The sequence below is a fragment of the Trematomus bernacchii genome, unplaced genomic scaffold, assembly GCF_902827165.1.
Source record: "Trematomus bernacchii unplaced genomic scaffold, fTreBer1.1, whole genome shotgun sequence".
Taxonomy (NCBI): Eukaryota; Metazoa; Chordata; class Actinopteri; order Perciformes; family Nototheniidae; genus Trematomus; species Trematomus bernacchii.
The window spans coordinates 1,091,606-1,115,011 of NW_022987645.1; the positions used below are offsets into that span (position 1 = coordinate 1,091,606).

The window sequence follows — 23,406 nt, forward strand, 5'->3', positions numbered from 1 at the left end:
GCAGCATAAAAAGACAAGACATTGTACATTAGAGAAATGAAAAGACTAGAAATAAACAATCCAACATGTAAATAATACATGCACTTGTTTTGCTGGATAAACTTGTCCTCAAAATATAAATAAAGTTGTATGAAAAGAGGATTACAAATATTATTTTAAATATCAAATAGTTGGTGAGCCCCCCCCTCAAATGGCATTTTCCCTGTGTCCTTTCTTCTTGGTGACCAACTTCCATGTGAAATAACATCATTTTATTTGTTATTTTATTTATTTAATGACTTCATTGCTTTATTTCTATTTGTATAAATATTTAGAGAGATTAAAACAATATATATCCTCCTCTGCTGCCACCTTCAGGATAGCTAGAGTAACATCAGCTCTACTGAACAGCCTCTATCTATCTATCTATCTATCTATCTATCTATCTATCTATCTATCTATCTATCTATCTATCTATCTATCTATCCATCCATCCATCCATCCATCCATCCATCCATCCATCCATCCATCCATCCATCCTATAATAGCAGGGTGATGCAGAGTGGGGTCGCCTATCCCTTTAAGAGAGAGAGAGGCGCGGCGCGTGCATGTGTAGAGCGAGAGTGAGCGAGCGTAGTGTGTGTCCGGAAGAGAGCGGGAGTAGCAGCAGTGATCAGTCTGTCTCCAGTTAGCTGAATAACAAAGTCCTGAGGAAACACAGCGGCCTCCCAAGGAACAGCCTGCCTGTCTGCCTCATTTCAGAGTGGGTTATTGAAGCCGAAGCCTGGTGCTTCAGTCCGGGAAGACTGCAGAGAGTCCTCCCCTGTATTCCTCCACTACGGTCTGGGAGCAGCATCTATCTCCACTGTTGCTGTACCCATGTTAATGTCCCTCTGTGGGACCAATAAAGGACTTCTGATTCTGCGGATAGACAGAAGAGAGGGGGGAGGGGCGGGTTGGAGAGCGGCCTTCTTCTTTTCCCGAAGAGTCCTCTTCCTCGCAGCCCACCGTATCCCAGGATGCAATGCGCGCCAGTGACGAGGACACAAAGCAAATGTCGGTCCGGTCTCAGAGAGAAAGCAGCACGTGAGGAGTAACTGATAAACGTGAGTATCGGGTTTAACTTACTTTAATAACTGATAATTGTGAGTATTGGGTTTCATTTACTTTAATAACTGATAATTGTGAGTATTGGGTTTAATTTACTTTAATAACTGATAATTGTGAGCAGTGGCGTTTTTATATGTACAAAAGTGGTGGGGCACAAAAAACTTATATGTCTATATATAAGTTTCTGCAGTGACGTGCAGTGAGGTTCATGGCTGCTGAGGCACTGGCACTGACTCTTCAGGTTTACAAATATTATATTTTGACCTAAACCAAAATATAATATTATTTTCAAAAGCTTTTTTTGTCTGATGCTTCGATTAATTTTAAACAGACAGTTCAACAAAAGGATACCCAAAAAATGTCATTTTATCATTTAAATATTGAATTGTTCTCTCTTAGTAAGATCCCATTTTCAATAAAATGGCGGTCTTACCTTGACTTGAAGATGAAGTCCATTTGCCTATCCTTCTGGACAAAAATGTCTATAACTTTTTTGTAAAAGTCCTCCTTATGTTCTTGTAGTTTCAAAAGTCTATAATAAATCTAATCCATAGATTTATGATAAAAAAATTATATAAGTAGGGTAGACATGTGGATGTTATCCGGCTAATCAAAACGTGCATTTATCTAACAGGTACGTTTCCCACAGATCTTATTTCGAGCTATTTTCTAAAATCCTCTGGAGAAATCTCATTGCTTTTTTGTGCTTACTTCCTGGTTTTAGGACACGCCACTGCAGCTCTCTCGTCTCCTCTTCACACAGCACACTTTTCGCGGCACACGTACTTACAGCCAATCAGCTCTGAATGATTTGAGATGACGTATCGTGGGGATGGTAGCTCCGTGCCCCTCTGGTCATTATTTTTTTGCCACACACATTTCATTACAAAATACTCTGAGCATGCGCAGTGAAGTTTTTACAGTCACCGTTGACTTCACAGCGAGAGGAAGGGGCATAATCAGGTTTTGTCCCACATGGCTCTAAACAGCTCAATAGGCACACACTGTGACTGTAGACACACTAATTAGAAGAACACAGACTAAAACAGCAATGTACAGATGAATCAGATGATTAAACATGATCTTAAAATATATTTTATATTTTTTTTTATTTTTTTTTTGCATTTTTGTAATCATTATTTGTAATACTTTCTGCTGGCACTAGGTGGGGCTGTGCCCCACCTGCCCCTAATGACCAGTCGCCACTGATTGTGAGTATTGGGTGTTTTGTTCTCGTACTGTATTTACAATCAATACTCCAGACTACGACGTGCTATATTCAACGTTTATTGTTATACCGGAGACGTAGACATTCATGTCTGGTAGGAAGGTGAACTTCAATCAACTCTCTGGCTGCGCACGCATACTGGTCACGTCACGTCGGCCAATCATTAAAAAAAATTAGGCTTGTTTGAGATGAGCTGCGTCTCGCCTCGAAAGTTGACGAGAATAGCCGATTGCAGCCGGGGGAGGTCTCAAAAAGCTCGCCTGAAGTCGGAAAGGTCGGAGTCGGCTTGACTCTGTTTGCAATGGCGGAAATTGCGTTGGCGTTCTTCGTTGCAGATGAAGTGGATGCAATAGAAATCCCATAATTATTATATCACTACAAATGAATGACTCAAGTGTCTGTTCATTTTAAAACAAATCAATACAAGGGGGGTTGAATCCTACATTACAAAGACAGAACCACTTATTACTTTTCAAAACTACTTCCGTCAGTGGTCTTGACCAGTTTGCATTTATAAAGAATGCACAAATGTGTTTAATCGTTAATGTCAGATATGTACGAAGTAAATACATTTGTTCCTGCTCAAGATTAGATTCAACTTTATTGTTATGGCACAGATTACAGGTACTGAGACAACGAAATGCAGTTTAGCTTCTAACCAGGAGTGCAACAAGCAGTAAAGTGAAAAGTAATGTACACAATCTACAGAATAAAATATAGAATGAGTTGAATGATGAATAAACAGTGAGGGGTATGAATACACGAGATATACACAGTAGCCTGTGAGCAGTATGAACAGTGTGTATGAATATGCTAAGATATATAAAGTATGAAAACGGTAAGCAGTGCAAGTATAGTATAAAATATATAGATATTCATTTAATGATGATAAACATTGTGGAACAATGATGAAAAATGTGAATGTAAGTGGCGACGTAAAACTGACACAAAACAACAACAAACTTTTGCCGAGCCAATTGGAGAGTTTCATCTCCAGCACGGGGTAAAACCCACCAATGAGCGCTCGGCTCGAGATACCAGCGAGTCGTTTCCCATCAAGCATTTCGCCTCCGCAGCCCGTGGAGAGAAACTCAGCGGCTTCGCCGCGCCTCGCTCTCAAGTCTGCGGGCGTCTTTGTCCCGCGAGATTTCAACGTCTCATGTAGGCGAGTATGGAGCTAATTTCCTGCCATAACTCCACAAACAAACTAAACAGGTTTTACAAATGCCTCAACACAATGTGGTTTGCAAATACAAAACACCATCTACAAACTAATGCATTTAGTTTTGCAAAGAAAAAACGTATCTATCAAACAAACTCAGACAAATTCAGCATAGGTTTTACAACTACAAACCTTTTTCTTCTCACGGCGGAATATTACTGCCAATTATAATACTTCCAAACTCCTGACATTTTCTCTGTCCCGACTCCCGAGGCACCAGCTGAACGTAGCCTCTTGTTAGCTTACTGCTACTATTAGACACTGCGCCCACTCTGTTGCCAAATTTGAGAGAAATAAGCAACCAGGTCTATGAAAACAAGCCCAAAAGAATCAACACATACATGATGTTGTGTACCATTTTAAACCAAAACTAAGGCCTCAGGATGACTTTAAGACGTGAACATGGTCATTTTTGTTTTGTAACATTAAATTAAAAAAAAAAAAATTTTATATCAAAAAAAATTCCAGATTCCCAATTTTTTTCTCCCGATTCCGATCTTTTGAAAATCACGTGATCGGCTCCGATCCCCGATCACGTGATCGGATCGGGACATCTCTATACACAACTTTTTTTTACAACTACAAACCATTTTCTTCTCACGGCGGAATATTACTGCCAAAAGTCACGTGACTTTTGGCAGTAATATTCCGCCTTGGCTGGCTCATACAGGGTGTTTCTCAATCGCGAGTAAAGCTGCTGCAGAGCCACTATTTCAAGCATACTACGTCATCCAGTGCCACCGAAGTACTGTTCCAATGTCCAGCATACTTGGAAATCTACCGAGCCCGGCGTACTTCGTAGCGAGAAATGTCGACGTCAGTAAAGTGTTCAAATCTGGATCAGTTTTTATCAGATCCGTTGCAGCCCCTTTTTTAGAGATTTGGGTATGGAGGAAAATAGAGAGGGTTGTGTTTTCTGACACTTGGTGAGTTCCCTGGAACACCGGGGACACATATTCATGTAGAAAAGACGTACAAAAGTGCATTTTGCATGATAGGTCCCCTTTAATACCTAAAGTCAAACCCAGGGGCATTAACATGTTGCATTTAAATAATACGGATAAACACGTGACGTTAGTGAAGTTGCACGTGCTGCCGTTTACTATTTTATATTGAAATCAACTCAGAAGCTTCCTAATGTCAGACAGAGATCTCGACTCTGTTATGGATAACTTATACTTTATATTAAGTTCATAAATAGATCAAAGTGAAAACATTGGACCAAAAAAAATGTGCTTATATTTGAAGTATATCCATTTGATTTTATCATCTTATCTTGAAGGTATCATGCAAAATGCACTTTTTGATGTCTTTTATACATAAATATGTGCGGTGTGTAAGGAGACTCACAAATGTCAGAAAATAAAACGTACCCACATCTGTAAAAATTGGGGTACAACGGAGCTGATCCAGATTTGCTGCGGTCATGATGACATTACTAAAAAGGGGGCTGCTTTACATTGAACTCCTGGCAACGTTGTGCCCACGTCCCAAACTATCGTCTCCATATACAGTCGGCTAGCTGAATCCCCTCCCTCAGCTCCCTCAGCTGTGTGTCTGTGTGTTCAGTTTACGAGAGGGACTTAGAGTAGAGTTGAGTTGTATATATATATATATATATAATACATACAAGTGTTGCACGGTGCACCAATATTAGAAAGGTATCGCAATACCCTGCTGTTAAAAATGTTACGATTCCTCCATTTCATTAGTATCGGTACTTTAAGACTGACGTTGTTTTAATAAGAGCCGTATTTCCTGTGTGTGTTCAGCGCTCTGCTTCCACTCCCTGCAGCCTGTCAGCTCCTCTCAGAGACTGTGTTTGTTGTTTCAGATGATGCTGCTATTTTAGTTGATACAAACTTTCCTGTCGGCTCCCAGACCGTAGTCGAGGAAAACAGGGGATGACTCTCTGCAGTCTTCCAGACCCGAAGCAACAAACTTCGGGTTCAATAACCCACTTTGAAATAAGGCAGAACGGCGAGCTCTTCTTTGGGGGCCGTTGAATTTATTAAGGTCTTTCTTACAGATCTAACTTTGAAGACACTCGACAGACCTATTTTGCTGCTGCTTCGTTCACCTCAAAACACACACACACACACACACACACACACACACACACACACACACACACACACACACACACACACACACACACACACACACACACACACACACACACCAGTGTTCCCGTTAGAATATTTCTTTGCCGGTCAACATGTCCGTTAAAGTTTAAATTTTCCGGACAAAATGAGAAAAGTGCCGGTCAAAGGTCTTCTTTGTTATTTATTGAGCTTTTAAACAAATTGATATGATTCGACATTAAACAAACTAATTATAGTAGATTAACTACATTATTCAAAAGTGTTCAGTAACTTATAACACGGGAATAATAAACGGAGCGCTCTCTCTCTCCTGACAGCCCGTCAGTATCATGCAGCTCGCGGATCCAGTAATGAGTGACCCGACAGTAAAACTAAACATATCTATAACTAGTTTAGGTAGTTTGAGAGGTCATTAAAATATCTACGTGTGATATTCTAACCTGAAGTGTGTGTTGCTCTGCTCACCGCTGCAGGTGATCATGCAGAGCTGCGTGTCGACTCGTCAGCAGCAGCTGATCTCTCCCGTCAGATTAGACTATACTCGCGTTTATGTCCATATCGATCAGATCCAGCTAGTTCTAGCTAATGATATGACTACCTGCTTATTAAAAGACACCTAAACAATAAGCGTCGCTATGCAACCGGGTGAGGCCACAAAGTATAGCACAGCATTATGCATTTGTTTACATGCCCACCGGAACCCAGAGGCATTACCAACAGATCAACGCACAATCAACCCATACAGGACATCTCTTTCTCCACGTGTTAGACATTAGAATTGATTATTCTTGTCTGTCACATACTCTTCTTGTCTGTCACACACTCTTCTTGTCTGTCACATACTCTTCTTGTCTGTCACATACGCTTTTGTCTGTCACATACTCTTCTTGTCTGTCACACACTCTTCTTGTCTGTCACGTACTCTTTTGTCTGTCACATACTCTTCTTGTCTGTCACACACTTCTCGTCTGTCACGTACTCTTCTTGTCTGTCACATACTCTTCTTGTCTGTCACGTACTCTTCTTGTCTGTCACATACTCTTCTTGTCTGTCACACACTCTTCTTGTCTGTCACGTACTCTTTTGTCTGTCACATACTCTTCTTGTCTGTCACACACTTCTCGTCTGTCACGTACTCTTCTTGTCTGTCACATACTCTTCTTGTCTGTCACATACTCTTCTTGTCTGTCACGCACTCTTTTGTCTGTCACGTACTCTTCTTGTCTGTCACGTACTCTTCTTGTCTGTCACGTACTCTTCTTGTCTGTCACAGACTCTTTTTGTCTGTCACAGACTCTTCTTGTCTGTCACGTACTCTTTTGTCTGTCACATACTCTTCTTGTCTGTCACGTACTCTTCTTGTCTGTCACGTACTCTTCTTGTCTGTCACGTACTCTTCTTGTCTGTCACGTACTCTTCTTGTCTGTCACATACTCTTCTTGTCTGTCACACACTTCTCGTCTGTCACGTACTCTTCTTGTCTGTCACAGACTCTTCTTGTCTGTCACGTACTCTTTTGTCTGTCACATACTCTTCTTGTCTGTCACGTACTCTTCTTGTCTGTCACGTACTCTTCTTGTCTGTCACGTACTCTTCTTGTCTGTCACGTACTCTTCTTGTCTGTCACATACTCTTCTTGTCTGTCACACACTTCTCGTCTGTCACGTACTCTTCTTGTCTGTCACAGACTCTTCTTGTCTGTCACGTACTCTTCTTGTCTGTCACAGACTCTTCTTGTCTGTCACGTACTCTTCTTGTCTGTCACGTACTCTTCTTGTCTGTCACGTACTCTTCTTGTCTGTCACAGACTCTTCTTGTCTGTCACAGACTCTTCTTGTCTGTCACGTACTCTTTTGTCTGTCACATACTCTTCTTGTCTGTCACAGACTCTTCTTGTCTGTCACAGACTCTTCTTGTCTGTCACGTACTCTTTTGTCTGTCACGTACTCTTCTTGTCTGTCACGTACTCTTCTTGTCTGTCACAGACTCTTTTTGTCTGTCACAGACTCTTTTTGTCTGTCACAGACTCTTCTTGTCTGTCACATACGCTTTTGTCTGTCACATACTCTTCTTGTCTGTCACATACTCTTCTTGTCTGTCACACACTTCTCGTCTGTCACGTACTCTTCTTGTCTGTCACATACTCTTCTTGTCTGTCACGTACTCTTCTTGTCTGTCACATACTCTTCTTGTCTGTCACGTACTCTTCTTGTCTGTCACATACTCTTCTTGTCTGTCACGTACTCTTCTTGTCTGTCACGTACTCTTCTTGTCTGTCACGTACTCTTGTCTGTCACGTACTCTTCTTGTCCGTCACGTACTCTTCTTGTCTGTCACAGACTCTTTTTGTCTGTCACAGACTCTTCTTGTCTGTCACATACTCTTCTTGTCTGTCACGTACTCTTCTTGTCTGTCACGTACTCTTGTCTGTCACGTACTCTTCTTGTCTGTCACAGACTCTTTTTGTCTGTCACAGACTCTTTTTGTCTGTCACAGACTCTTCTTGTCTGTCACGTACTCTTCTTGTCTGTCACGTACTCTTCTTGTCTGTCACGTACTCTTGTCTGTCACGTACTCTTCTTGTCTGTCACAGACTCTTTTTGTCTGTCACGTACTCTTTTGTCTGTCACGTACTCTTCTTGTCTGTCACGTACTCTTCTTGTCTGTCACGTACTCTTCTTGTCTGTCACGTACTCTTCTTGTCTGTCACAGACTCTTCTTGTCTGTCACGTACTCTTTTGTCTGTCACGTACTCTTCTTGTCTGTCACGTACTCTTCTTGTCTGTCACAGACTCTTTTTGTCTGTCACAGACTCTTTTTGTCTGTCACAGACTCTTTTTGTCTGTCACAGACTCTTCTTGTCTGTCACATACGCTTTTGTCTGTCACATACTCTTCTTGTCTGTCACATACTCTTCTTGTCTGTCACACACTTCTCGTCTGTCACGTACTCTTCTTGTCTGTCACATACTCTTCTTGTCTGTCACGTACTCTTCTTGTCTGTCACATACTCTTCTTGTCTGTCACGTACTCTTCTTGTCTGTCACATACTCTTCTTGTCTGTCACGCACTCTTTTGTCTGTCACGTACTCTTCTTGTCTGTCACGTACTCTTCTTGTCTGTCACGTACTCTTCTTGTCTGTCACGTACTCTTCTTGTCTGTCACGTACTCTTGTTGTCTGTCACAGACTCTTCTTGTCTGTCACGTACTCTTTTGTCTGTCACGTACTCTTCTTGTCTGTCACGTACTCTTCTTGTCTGTCACGTACTCTTCTTGTCTGTCACGTACTCTTCTTGTCTGTCACAGACTCTTTTTGTCTGTCACAGACTCTTCTTGTCTGTCACGTACTCTTTTGTCTGTCACGTACTCTTCTTGTCTGTCACGTACTCTTCTTGTCTGTCACAGACTCTTCTTGTCTGTCACAGACTCTTCTTGTCTGTCACGTACTCTTTTGTCTGTCACATACTCTTCTTGTCTGTCACAGACTCTTCTTGTCTGTCACAGACTCTTTTTGTCTGTCACAGACTCTTTTTGTCTGTCACAGACTCTTCTTGTCTGTCACGTACTCTTTTGTCTGTCACGTACTCTTTTGTCTGTCACGTACTCTTCTTGTCTGTCACGTACTCTTCTTGTCTGTCACAGACTCTTTTTGTCTGTCACAGACTCTTTTTGTCTGTCACAGACTCTTCTTGTCTGTCACGTACTCTTCTTGTCTGTCACGTACTCTTCTTGTCTGTCACGTACTCTTCTTGTCTGTCACGTACTCTTCTTGTCTGTCACGTACTCTTCTTGTCTGTCACGTACTCTTCTTGTCTGTCACGTACTCTTCTTGTCTGTCACGTACTCTTCTTGTCTGTCACAGACTCTTCTTGTCTGTCACATAAGTGGCGCAACTGATGCGGTATTGCACTAAGGGAAATTATTTTGACCGGAGAGATTTAGATTTGCCGGTCTTCAGCATATTTTACCGGTCATAATCCGGTAATTACCGGCTAACGGGAACTCTGACACACACACACACACACACACACACGCCACACCCCTCTCTCTCTCTCTTAAAGAGATAGCGATCTGACTCGGCATGACCCTAATATCATAGCACTTGTCATTTTACCTTGAATGCCATTGCTTTAATTTATTTAATTTATTATTCTCATTGTTCAAAGGTTTGTGTTATGACTGAAACATTTTTCCAGGTTTGAAATAAAGCACAATAATGACATTTAAGACAGTTTCCCTTTTTTAAGAAATCGCAATTCTTGACTTGGTATCGAAACAAAAATGTTGGTATCGTGACAATACTAATACATACAATGGCACTGTTCTAGTGGTAAACACTGAATAAACGTTCTGCCCCAACCTATCAGAAACATCGCTGTATCAGAATAATGCGCAACGTGTTTTGGGAGTAATATGGTCTGATTACATTAGCAAGCATCGCTAACACTGAGAGCTAACGCTGTACTGGAGGGAGTATGTGTGAAGAAGCCGGATATTAAAGGAACTCACCTTGTGCTAAACCCGCATAGAGAAAGCGTTTGAGCTCCATACTGTTTCAGAAATAATGCTTGATGTGGTTTGGAACATAATCTATAGTGATGTTAAAGGTAGGGTAGGTAATTCACTTCAGAAACACTTTTTGTTATATTCCATGGAATGCTCTTAACATCCCGATAGCAATGAATATATTAAATGCTTTGACAATAAATATATACAAATATTTCATCTGTGGAAGCCGTGGCGCTTTAAAAAGCACGACCATCGGCCTCGGCCCGCGGCAGATGATTGGATGGCCTACCATCTGTGCACAAACTTATCTCGTGCCCTCATTGGTCATGTGCGCGTTTGTTTGTGTTGGAGGAGGGGCTCTGTGAGGAAGTCTGAAGGAAGGGGCAGATTTCTTTCGGTTGTGTTCTTTCAAATTCTAGCGCACTCGAGCTGGTTTCTCCATTCTTACCTACCCTACCTTTAAGTACTGTGCAGAGGCTTCGGAGCGTGGTTCGAATAATCCAGGAAATATGTATCCTTATCCCATAATAATAAGACCATCAGAAATGGACAGAAGACTTTTGCTTGATTTCAGTTTTTGGAGTGCTGTCAAAGGGATGCTAGCTGTGACTGTCACTTCTTATTTCTTTTTTAAACTAAAACAGTACGTCATTTTAAATATGGTTTTGTCTGTAATGCTGAGTTACATTTTGCAATCATAATTTTGCCACCCTGTGTATAATTAGATCAATTAATTTTTATTTTTATCATTTACTCTGTGATTAGGACAATTCTGGAGGACTGGGTCTGCTGGGGAAGGAGCTGCCACCCACACAGGACCCCCCTTGGTGATATTGTCATATCATATACACAACTACGGTGTAGTTATGCTATGCAAACGTAGGTCACCGGTTCCTCAACAGTACAACTCCTGCCTATTGTCTAAGTGTTAAATGAAGGGCACAGCTAGCAGTGCCTTAATAGGAGCCCCCTCCAACTGTCTAAAACAATCACTAAAAACAGACCAACATCTCATGCAGCCAGTAAATACAGAGCTAACCCTGCTAACTAACATTAGCATGAATGACTCAAACCTACATGTAGAAACTCATATCTGCAAACAGAAAAGTAGAAACTTCGCCCCCACGCTCTCCCTGTCCAAACTAAGCAATGTTACTATGATTTAGATCAGCTACAGTACTAACTCACCTGTTGTCCTGAAGCTCTCCAGAGCATCTGGAAAAAAGGTGTAATTGACAGACAATCGAGCCAACAGAAACACAGAGTGGGCGGGACTTAGCAAATCAATAGGCAAGCATTTAAAATAAGGAATGGATAAGGGCTGCAAAGTTAATGAAGTGTTACTCGTGGTTAGATTTTCAATTCTTATACTCTACAGTTTCTCTGAATATGTGTTTCCTGTTTCCTGCAGACGTCCAGCAGCTGGTGGTGGTTAAAGAAGAGGTTGCCCCTGAGCAGCAGGAGTGGAGCTCCAGTCTGGACCAGGAGGACCCAGAGCCCCCCCCACACATTAAAGAGGAGCAGGAGGGACTCTGGATCAGTCAGGAGGGAGAGCAGCTTCAAGGGCTGGAGGAGGCTGATATCACCAAGTCCACATTCACTCCTGTCCCTGTGAAGAGTGAAGATGATGAAGAGAAACCTCAGTCCTCTCAGCTTCATCAAAGACAAACTGAACACCTGGAAACAGAAGCTGATGGAGAGGACTGTGGAGGACCAGAACCAGCCAGGAACTCAGATCCAGAGAGACATTTACAACCTGAGACTGAGGACAACAACACAGATGACATATTCTGTTCATTTTCAGGTTGGTATTAGTATGTTGTCTTCACTGGGACATGTCTCCATGCTTTAAGGTTGAAAAATATCTTTATTTTTCTCATACTGCCTCGTTTCACCCTCTGTCTGAAACCAGAGCCCAGTCTGCTCTGATTGGTTAGCTGGCCGGCTCTGTTGTGATTGGTCGACCACTTAGCGATGTCCCGTCCCTTAGCCTATCATGTACAACGTGTTGACGCCACCGTGAGTGGCTGGCTGTTTAAGCAGTTCTCCTGTTTCTCTACTTTTTTAGTTATAGTCTTTATTCTTTTCATTACTCTTTACCTTCACTGTACCAAGTTTGTTGAAGATACAACATTTACTCTTATTTATCCCCAACGGGGAAATAACTTTTATTTGTACCCACACATGAACACATGCCGAAACTGAACCCCATGCAGGATAGGAGAGTGAATGGGCAGCCAGTTTTCCGGCCCCCAGAGCCGGGTTGAAAACACGGCGTGCGAAAATATACGGGTGGTGCTGCAGCTAGTCCTGTCCTCTGTGAGAAGGTGACGGTGACTGTCTGCGAGGAAGAACAGGCTGTTCTAACTTTAATAACTTTATTGGCTCTCCAGGGTAGTGAATTGAACATGCAATAGTAATTGGGTGTGGAATCTGTAATATAAAGATAAATAATAGATAATAATAATAACAATAATAATTAAAGCTGCAAGCAGCGTTGAGCGGGTCTTCGACGCTCCGCAGGCTGTTGTCCGCACGTCGACGTGTGTGTCTAGGTGTCTCGAGGACTCGGCCGTTGGCAAACGTGGGAAGTTTCAGGCCGATCGGACAATGTATTTAGGAGTTACAGCAGTATCATAAACATTGTGTTTGATGGCGAGTGATCTGTCGCCATGGCAACGGAATTTGATGACACCGCATAATACGCCTAGATGTGTTGAGGGCTGCATCGTTATCAAACCTGTGAAGTTTTGGGCCGTTTGGAGCATGTTAACTGGAGTTATGAAAAAAAGGTGTTTCACGGCGACCATTTTGTTACCAAAGCAACGACATTTGACGAATCTAAAAACTGACACATATATGTCTCGAGGGCTTGACGGTTAGCACACATGTGAAACTTTTTTACCATTTACACAGGAGTTAAAGCAATATGGTGCTTAACGGCGAGGGATGCGTTGCCATGGCAACAACTTTTGAGGAAAACTCACTATTGTCATATTGAGGTGTTGAGGGCAGGACCATTAACTTTCATCTGCAGTCTCGTGCCGTTTGGACCATTTTCCATTGATTTAAGACAACATTGTGTTTTATGGCGAGGGATGCGTTGCCATGGAAACGGCATACGGTGAGATCTCAGATTTCACGTAGAGCTGTTCAGGGCCGCAGTGTTAACCATCACGTGAAGTTTGGTGGCGTTCTGAGTATGTCAGTTGGCGTTATGACATCATCGTGTTCCATGGCGAGGGATCGCCTAGCATCGAGCGAATGCGAACTTTGGCGCCAAATCACGGCTACGCCGTGCGAAAGAAAAAGACTTCCGTGATAACTTTGAATTGCCCATGTCTCGAGACGCTACCCGACGAATTTCGATTCGTACGGATAAAGTCCCTGGGAGAAGATAGATTTCGTGCGGAGGACGAAAAACGCGATAAATCGCGTTTTTCCGACGCCAAATTAGAAATGGCCGGCTTCCTGTACGTTATTTTATACACCTCCAAGAGGCTTTTTGGTTTGTCTCCGCACCCTAGATATGCGTAGCGAGTTTCGTTAGTTTACGTGAAAGTTAAAGTGGGGGGAGTTTACATTTAAAAACGGAAGTGGGTGTGGCCTACACAATTTTTGACGCAAAGTTCCGGAACCAATTACACATCTGAAGTTGCACCACTTCTGACGCGCGTGCAACATTTGGTGAGTTTTCACATATCTTGCGGGGGTCAAAGGTTTATCGGTCGCTGCGCGACCGATTTCAATAGGGTCTTCGCCGACCTAGGTCTCAGACCCTAATTAAAACAGAAGTGCGCGCAGTGATGAGCGGGCCCTCGCGTCCGTGCGCCTGTCGGGGAGGGCGGCCGGTCATCCCGGCGTCACGCAGACGCGACGCGAGTCCTCGGAAATGAGCCATCTGTCATTTCTATAATTTTCGCGTCCCAGGTCCTCCGGCAAAGACCCGGAAACGGATGTCGGCGCGCCGTCTCGAAGGAAAACAAATTTCTCTAAAGGCTCGTCGAGGATCGATTATCAAGGAGGCTGTCTGGAGGAGCCGTAACCGAGGATACACTGATTTAGAGGAGAGAGGAGAGAGGAGAGAGGAGAGAGGAGAGAGGAGAGAGGAGAGAGGAGAGAGGAGAGAGGAGTCTCTCTGGAGGAGCTATAACCGAGGGTACACTGATGTATTCTCCGGAGTCCATTTCAGCCAACAGTGATGTTTAAAAGAGGCGTGACGCATGGCTGTACTTATGTCAACGAAGCACAGCTCTGCAAACTGTTCCCGTTGTGATTATAAGTTATTTGAGATGATGAAATGTGCATCAGACTTTCTGCCCTTTACCGTTTGTTTACTCACTAATCACATCTCCCCTGGATGGTAGGCTATGTATTTATTATACAACTGCTTTCATTGTGACGCGATGTTTACAGTGAGAACAGCTGCTGAGGTCAGTGCAGAACAGCGTGTATAATATATATCGCTCAATAATATATGTAACAGGCCTACTGTACATTTCACACTTTATTTGTAGGCTTTAGGAGATATCTACAAATAAACGGTGTGTGTGTTGTGTGTGTGTGTGTGGTGTGTGTGTTGTGTGTGTGTGTGTTGTGTGTGTGTGTGTGGGTGTGTGTGTGTGTGTGTGTGTGTGTGTGTGTGTGTGTGTGTGTGTGTGTGTGTGTGTGTGTTGTGTGTGTGTGTGTTGTGTGTGTGTGTGTGTGTGTGTGTGTGGTGTGTGTGTGTGTGTGTGTGTTGTGTTGGGTTCCCGCGGGGTCTTAAAAAGTCTTAAATTTCATCATCTGAATTGAAGGCCTTAAAAGGTCTTAAATATGACCAAAAAAATAAGAAAGGTCTTAAATATGATTTAGAAGGTCTTAAAATGATGGGATTTGAAAGGTACTTCTGTGTTGCGATCGCGTCTAAAATGTGTTTTGGGGGAAATGTCCGGGCTGCAAGTACGGTAATAGCCTTTCAGTTCCCCCCAACAATTTGTATTGAAATAAATCAACATGGAACCAGTAATCACTAACTTTGTTTCCCCCGGCCCCTTAACGGAGAACACCCAGCTAGTAACCTAGCAACCAAGCTTCAGCTAGCGGCAGTCAGAAACTCATGTCTCTTCGAATCTACTTACAAATAAATATGGGGAAGTGTAAGTTCAACCGTATTTGGTTGGAAAACATCGAATTTAGTGCTTGGTTGAAACCAGTGGAGGGGAACGTGTTTGAAGCCTGCTGCACCCTTTGCAAAAGAAATTAGCGTTTGTTTGGCTAATGTAGCGTTAGCTAGTGCAGCGTTAGCTAGTCCAGCAGCTCCCGCAACAACACCGTTGGACCTCCGGGCGACGTTTGGGTCTACGTCAACCCTAAAAGCGGAGGTGCTGTAGTGTATACGCTAAATACCGTAGTTAAACACCAATCATACAACAGCAACGATGAAAGATTGTAGCCAAGGCAGCAGAGCTCTGAATATAGCTCTTGTTACTCACTCTCTCTCTCACACACACACACACACACACACACACACACACACACACACTGCTCGATTATGGCAAAAATCATAATCACGATTATTTTGGTCAATAATTGATATCACGATTATTAAATACGATTATTCATTGACTTTGAAAACATCCATTTATTGAACTTTAAAACAAATAATAATTTGAACAGTATCTTTTTAACTGTTGATTACCCTGAACGTATAATTCAACTGAAAAACCAATACAAAAATTAATTAAATAAATGATATATTTAAATAAATAATATCAAAATAATAAATACCAATAAACAAGATCAACAAATATTTTGGAGCGCACTTCCACAAGCTACTAAACATATATAAATATGATAAATAAAAATAAATTAGACTAAAATTAATGAGATCAAATATGTCGTAGTGCACTGTCACAACCTAGCAAAGCAAAATAATAGTTTTTTTCGATTATGTTGTTTTTGTAATTGTGGCAGGCCAAAATCGTAATTGCGATTAAAATACGATTAATTGCACAGCCCTAACACACACACAAGCACACACAGAGACACATACACACTTTTTGGCTAACACAGTTCTGTACTGTTATGCTGTTATGTTCAGTCATTGTTCTTATGTTGAACATGAATACATTTGATTTGTAAGTAATTATGGGACGTATTTCTTCTTTCATAGCAATTTTCCTTCATACTTTCTTGCCGTGAAATAGGTCTTAAATTCTATTCGAAGTGGTCTTAAAAAGGTCTTAAAAAGTCTTAAATTTGAGTTGGCGAAACCTGCAGGAACCCGTGTGTGTGTGTGTGTGTGTGTGTGTGTGTGTGTGTGTGTGTGTGTGTGTGTGTGTGTGTGTGTGTGTGTGTGTGTGTGTGTGTGTGTGTGTGTGTGTGTGTGTGTGTGTGTGTGTGTGTGTGTGTGTGTGTGTGTGTGTGTGTGTGTGTGTGTGTGTGTGTGTGTGTGTGTGTGTGTGTGTGTGTGTGTGTGTGTGTGTGTGTGTGTGTGACAATAGGTTCCTCGCACTTCATGCTAGGACACCGTTGGGTCCTAGCGCTCCGTGCTCGGGCCCTAATAAATTCATTTTATTTAGCGCTTCTCATCTGCCAAGACAAATCCCGAAGCGCTTCACAACAGACTACATAATTAAATGTAAGAGATAACAAGTTCAAAATTAAATTTTAAATAAAAATTAATTAATTTAAAAAAAGTCAAAAATGGGATAATGACCAGTGACATTGTTAGACAGTAAATCAGGTAGATAAAGAAATGGCACAATTAGCTGGCCTATACTGCCCTCTATTGGCCAAAGGCCTCCACAGAATGACGATTGAAATGACAGGTTATTACAATTAAGTAATGAACTATTATAAACAATCACACATGAACAATATACAGGAAGGCACACAATGAAATCTATATAACGACTATAATATAAAGAACACTGCATACATTGGCCCTGCATCAACTGGGCGTTACATTGTTCATTATGCAAGGTGAGGGAGCGTCGCCTGGTGCGGCCGCACCTCGCGGCTTTGCATTATGAACATTAACCCACCAAGAACCAAACCAGGCAAGAATATATGCACTTACAATACATTTTCATGCACGCACACGCATGAAAATGTATTTAGTATCCTATCCATGTGAACATGATTTAAGTGGGGGGTGGACCTCACCTCCTCTAGGGGGGTCTGGGGACATGCCCCCCCTGGGAAGATTGTTTTATTAAATGTTGAAGTTCAAAGCATCAATCTGGTGCACTTTGAGAGCAACATGAAGAGATCTATGGACACATCTCTCAACATTCATATGAAACAGAACTGTTAACTGATTTTCCTTTTCTTTATGGATATTTTACAAATCCCTCCCTTTTTCAAACTTTATTCTTGTTTATTAATAACAACTTTTTTTTACTGTAATATAGTATTTTACACCTGTTTTTCATTTATTCTCTTATTGTTTTATAACTTTAATGATCATATGAAGGTGTGCCTTTACCTCACTGAGCTGAGGTTATCCTCTCAGTCTGTCAGGAGAGAGCTCTCTTCCACCTGGTTGTAGAAAAAGCTCCTTATATCCGTTAGCATAGCTAGCTAACCAGATGCTTTTTTTTGCTTTTTTTCGTGTGTTTATAAATTACCTCGAGGGCCGTATCAAATGGTCTCGCGGACCGTATATGGCCCGGAGGTTCCCCTCCCCTGCTTTAAAATGATGCCTTGAATTCAGAATTTTTCCATCAGATTTAAAAACAATGATGTTAGCGCTAACTTCTCCATGCAGAGCTGGTGAAGATGAGGAGCCTCAGACTCATCCCTCCATGCAGAGCTGGTGAAGATGAGGAGCCTCAGACTCATCCCTCCTCGGCACAGCACTAAGCTTCTCGGACAATCTTTTGTGCCTGTAGCCATCAGGCTGCACAACCAAGGGTTAACCCTGTAACCCATTATACATAACCTGCATCTTCATCAATATCTCAACTCTTTGATATTAATTTGTAACCCTCTGTGTTTTATTAGGGATGCAACGATACCGATCCCATTAACGGGTATCAGGCCGATGCTGTCCTCATGTACTCGTACTCCTATCGGTGCATCCCTAACTTTTGGTGAAATCTAAATGTCTTCCTCGTAGGTCTTCCGATATCTTTTTTTTGCGAGGCATGGTTCACATCAGAAGTTAAAACTTGTGAATAGAAAATACAAATGTTTGAAGGATTTTTATAAGTTAACGCTGGAGCAGCACTTCTTATCGTGTTTCACCGATTAAAACAAAGTGTTTTAACTCCTGACTCAATTAGTTTTTGTTAAATTCTAGGAGGTCACATACTTTTAGGGATTGAATCAAAATGGACACGAATACATGTGTGTTCTACAAGATGAAGCGGATTGTGATTGTCTATAAGTGTGACTTACATGAAGATCAGATCACATTGAATGAGCAATTCATGCAAACACCTATGAAGCTCCCTCTGGAGGGCAGCAGCATACATGATATGTTAAGTTGTTATGCATGAGAGTCAGTAAAACCTTGCAATCCTTTTTTTATCTGGACGTGTAAGGGTGAAAACTTTAATGTCAAGACATTTGATGAATGTAATTAACTTTAGCTATGTTGCTCGTTTATTCACTCAAGTGAAACCAACTTGTAGCTCTGCAGTGTAAGTAAGGAACGACTTAGTCTAATAGAGCCCTGTTCATTTCAGTGTTTTATTTTATTACACCTCAGAAAAAATACAGAGGGCCGGACCTCGTTGAGTTCAATGGGGGGTAAGGCCATGACTGCACTTCATTTGACTGACCGCTCTAGTTACTCTTCTAAATCATTCATATCTCTATTTAGAGCTGCCTTAAAAACACAAAAGGCAATCCGGGTCCCAAGCTGTATCCACATGTAGGGGTACCAAACCACTCCAATTATAATTACACTTACCTTTCTCTGCGATAGTTGTTGGTGCATAAATGTAAAAATATATTAGCCATAGGTATTCATGATATTAATTAGGAATATACAAACAAGGGGTTCAAAACGGGGCTTTGAGCGGTGACGTAATGAACACAACAGCTGTTCTCTGTAACGTCTCTGTGTGTGTTTCCTGTTTCCTGCAGACGTCCAGCAGCTGGTGGTGGTTAAAGAAGAGGTTCCCCCTGAGCAGCAGGAGTGGAGCTCCAGTCTGGACCAGGAGGACCCAGAGCCCCCCCCACACATTAAAGAGGAGCAGGAGGAACTCTGGAGCAGTCAGGAGGGAGAGCAGCTTCAAGGGCTGGAGGAGGCTGATATCACCAAGTCCACATTCACTCCTGTCCCTGTGAAGAGTGAAGATGATGAAGAGAAACCTCAGTCCTCTCAGCTTCATCAAAGACAAACTGAACACCTGGAAACAGAAGCTGATGGAGAGGACTGTGGAGGACCAGAACCAGCCAGGAACTCAGATCCAGAGAGACATTTACAACCAGAGACTGAGGACAACCCTGGAGACTCTTCTGAACCTGACACTGAAGACAGTGCTGATTGGATGGAAACCAGAGAACCAGGTTCAAACTCTCAGAGAAATGAACAAGACTCTGTCAGTGATTCAGGAGAGAAAACATTCAGCTGCTCAGTCTGTGAGAAATCTTTTAAATGGAGAGGACATTTAAAGAGACACATGAGAATCCACACAGGAGAGACACCGTTCAGCTGCTCAGTCTGTAAGAAATCTTTTACACAGAGAGGAAGTTTAAAGGACCACATGATAATCCACACAGGAGAGAGACCGTTCAGCTGCTCAGTCTGTGAGAAATCTTTTACACAGAGAGGAAATTTAAAGTGCCACATGAGAAACCACACAGGAGAGAAACCATTCAGCTGCAGTGTTTGTGACAAAAGATTCACCTGGAGTCATAAGGTAAAAATCCATAAGTGTGTTGCTCGTCAGTCCTCACAGCTTCATCAAACTGAGGAGAACAGACAGGCAGAGCCTCCAGCCAGCAGCTCAGCTGAACACATGGAAACAGAAGCTGATGGAGAGGACTGTGGAGGACCAGAACCAGCCAGGAACTCAGATCCAGAGAGACATTTACAACCAGAGACTGAGGACAACCCTGGAGACTCTTCTGAAGACACTGAAGACAGTGCTGATTGGAAGGAGACCAGGGAACCAGGTTCAAACTCTCAGAGAAATAAACAAGACCCTGTCAGTGAATCAAGATGTAGTGCAGGAGAGAAACCATTCAGCTGCTCAGTCTGTGAGAAATCTTTTACACGGAGAGGAAGTTTAAAGGAACACATGAGAATCCACACAGGAGAGAAACCATTCAGCTGCTCAATTTGTATGAAATCTTTTGCAGTAAGAGGATTTTTAAACAGACACATGAGAGTCCACACAGGAGAGAAACCATTCAGCTGCTCAATTTGTATGAAATCTTTTGCAGTAAGAGGAAGTTTAAAGGACCACATGAGAATCCACACAGGAGAGAAACCATTCAGCTGCTCAATTTGTATGAAATCTTTTAAACAGAGAGGAAATGTAAAGGAACACATGAGAATCCACACAGGAGAGAAACCATTCAGCTGCTCAATTTGCATGAAATATTTTGCACAGAGAGGAAGTTTAAAAGTACACATGAGAATCCACACAGAAAATAAAACATTCAGCTGCTCAATTTGTATGAAATCTTTTGCACAGAGAGGAAATTTAAAATTACACATGAGAGTCCACACAGGAGAGAAACCATTCAGCTGCAGTGTTTGTGACTTAAGATTTACTTGGAGTCGTTCGGTCACAAATCATAAGTGTGTTGGTCGTCAGTCCTCACAGCTTCATCAAAGACAACATGAACATATGGAAACAGAAGCTGATGGAGAGGAATGTGGAGGACCAGAACCAGCCAGGAACTCAGATCCAGAGAGACATTTACAACCAGAGACTGATAAAGGTGGCGAACCATCTCTAGAACCTGATGACAATGTTGACATTGAGTTTTGGAAAGATACCAGGCAGCATCAGTCTGGGTTCACTTATCGAAGAAATAAAAAAGTATCTATAAGTAAAGGATATATGACCAGTAAGACAGCAGTCAGCTGCTCTGATGACCAGGTTCAAACAGATCCCAGGACTGGTGATGGTGTTTGTTTTTCCACACAGACCAGGCAACCTCATTCAGGTCCAAACCATTTGGAAACTGAGGACGTTTCCATCAGCGAGAATCCATTCAGTCCCTCAGAGCGTAAAGATCAATATGAGGACAGTCAGCTGACGCACAAAACATCTCCCACAAGAGAGAAACCATTCAGTTGCTCATGTTGTGGTAAATGGTTTGCAACAGAAGGAAATCTGACCAGGCACATATGTGTCCACACAGAGGAGAAACCACCCAGTTGTGTGGAGTCGCAGCTCTTGAACCACGAGTGTGTCGGCGAGCCCTCTCATTGTCACACTTCTAACCCACTGTTCGACAGCTCTCAGTGTGGAACAGTAATAGACCGAAAGCACCAGCTGCCGGTTACCAGCAGATTTCAGAAAAGTCTGAAACCGAATGATGGCTCACTTTGTGGTATCGCTTTTTCCAATCTTGAAAGTTCTCACATGCCTGGTCAGTTTGGGGAGAAACCTTTCTGCTGCTCTGTGTGTAACTCAGGTTTCAGTGACAGCGAGGCTTTAGTACAACACATGAGGATCCACACGAGACAAACCCAGTTTAGTTGCTCACTTTGTGGTAAAGAATTTGCATGGAGAAGATCTCTGACTAAACATATGAAAGTCCACAAAAGGCCGAAATTATGCTGCAGATATTGTAACAGAATGTTCCCTTCGCAATTTACGCTGAAATACCATGAATGTGAGGGTAAGTCCTCACAGCCTCTTCAAACAGAAGATGTAGAAACAGAAGCTGATGGAGAGGACTGTGGAGGACCAGAACCAGCCAGGAACTCAGATCCAGAGAGACATTTACAACCAGAGACTGAGGACAACCCTGGAGACTCTTCAGAGACTGAAGACAGTGAAGAGGATGATTTTTGGAAACAGAGCAGTGAAGGCCTGTCAGATTTAAACTCTCTGAAACATGCATTTGATGAAGAGAAACCTCAGTCCTCACAGCTTCGTCAAAGACAAACTGAACATCTGGAAACAGAAGCTGATGGAGAGGACTGTGGAGGACCAGAACCAGCCAGGAACTCAGATCCAGAGAGAAATGTACAACCAGAGACTGAGGACAACCCTGGAGACTCGTCTGAACCTGACACTGGAGACATTGGAGATTCGAAGGAGACCAGAGAACCAGGTTCAAACTCTCCGAAAAATAAACAAGACCCTGTCAGTGATTCAAGACGTAGTACAGGAGAGAAACCATTCAGTTGCTCAGTCTGTGATAAGTCTTTTAAACAGAGGGGACATTTAAAGGAACATATGAAAATCCATACAGGAGAGAAACCATTCAGCTGCTCAGTCTGTAAAAAATCCTTTCCAACGAGAACAAATTTCCATAGACATTTGAGAATACACACAGGAGAGAAACCATTTAGCCGCACAGTCTGTGAGAAAGCTTTTGCCCTGAAAGAACCTTTCCATCGACACATGACAAACCACACCGGAGAGAAACCATTCAGCTGCAGTGTTTGTGAAAAAAGATTCACACAGAGCTATCAGCTCAAAAGCCATAAGTGTGTTGGTCGTCAGTCCTCACAGCTTCATCAAACTGAGGAGAACAGAGAGGCAGAGCCTCCAGCCAGCAGCTCAGCTGAACACCTGGAAACAGAAGCTGATGGAGAGGACTGTGGAGGATCAGAACCAGCCAGGAACTCAGATCCAGAGAGACATTTACAACCAGAGACTGAGGACAACCCTGGAGACTCTTCTGAACCTGACACTGAAGACTCTTCTGAACCTGACACTGAAGACAGTAATTATTGTTAGGTTTAAACTTCAAATAAAACCATCCCACCCATTTGGACTGGGGTAACCTAAATGAATTCTGCGCTGTCCTCTTCTGATTTAGGGTAAGATTGCACGACTGCCACACTGACACTTAGGTAGGGTCACACCTCACTACAGGTACTAGAATCCTACGGGATGGCTGCAGCAAGTTGTTGGAGATCTGCTACCAGTCTGTTGTTGGAGATCTGCTACCAGTCTGTTGTTGGAGATCTTCTACCAGTCTGTTGTTGGAGATCTTCTACCAGTCTGTTGTTGGAGATCTTCTACCAGTCTGTTGTTGGAGATCTTCTGCCAGTCTGTTGTTGGTGATCTTCTACCAGTCTGTTGTTGGAGATCTTCTACCAGTCTGTTGTTGGAGATCTGCTA

General features: G+C 42.5%; 1 protein-coding gene across 2 annotated transcripts; it reads left to right on the forward strand.

The window, feature by feature from the left end:
* The first annotated feature begins 609 nt into the window (after positions 1–609).
* Positions 610–23,075, forward strand: LOC117485352 (zinc finger protein 629-like). 2 transcript variants are annotated; one of them, XR_004556216.1, is made up of 3 exons: positions 610–1,085; positions 10,919–11,032; positions 11,565–11,599. XR_004556216.1 is itself a non-coding variant. In XM_034133863.1 (3 exons), the coding sequence occupies exons 2-3, from the start codon at positions 11,020–11,022 to the stop codon at positions 23,017–23,019; spliced, it is 3,801 nt and encodes a 1,266-aa protein (XP_033989754.1). In that variant the 5' UTR covers positions 610–1,085; positions 10,919–11,019; the 3' UTR covers positions 23,020–23,075. The 2 variants fall into 2 exon arrangements, 1 of the variants encoding a protein (XP_033989754.1); XM_034133863.1 differs by lacking the exon at positions 11,565–11,599 and adding an exon at positions 19,232–23,075.
* The last annotated feature ends 331 nt before the right edge of the window (positions 23,076–23,406 follow it).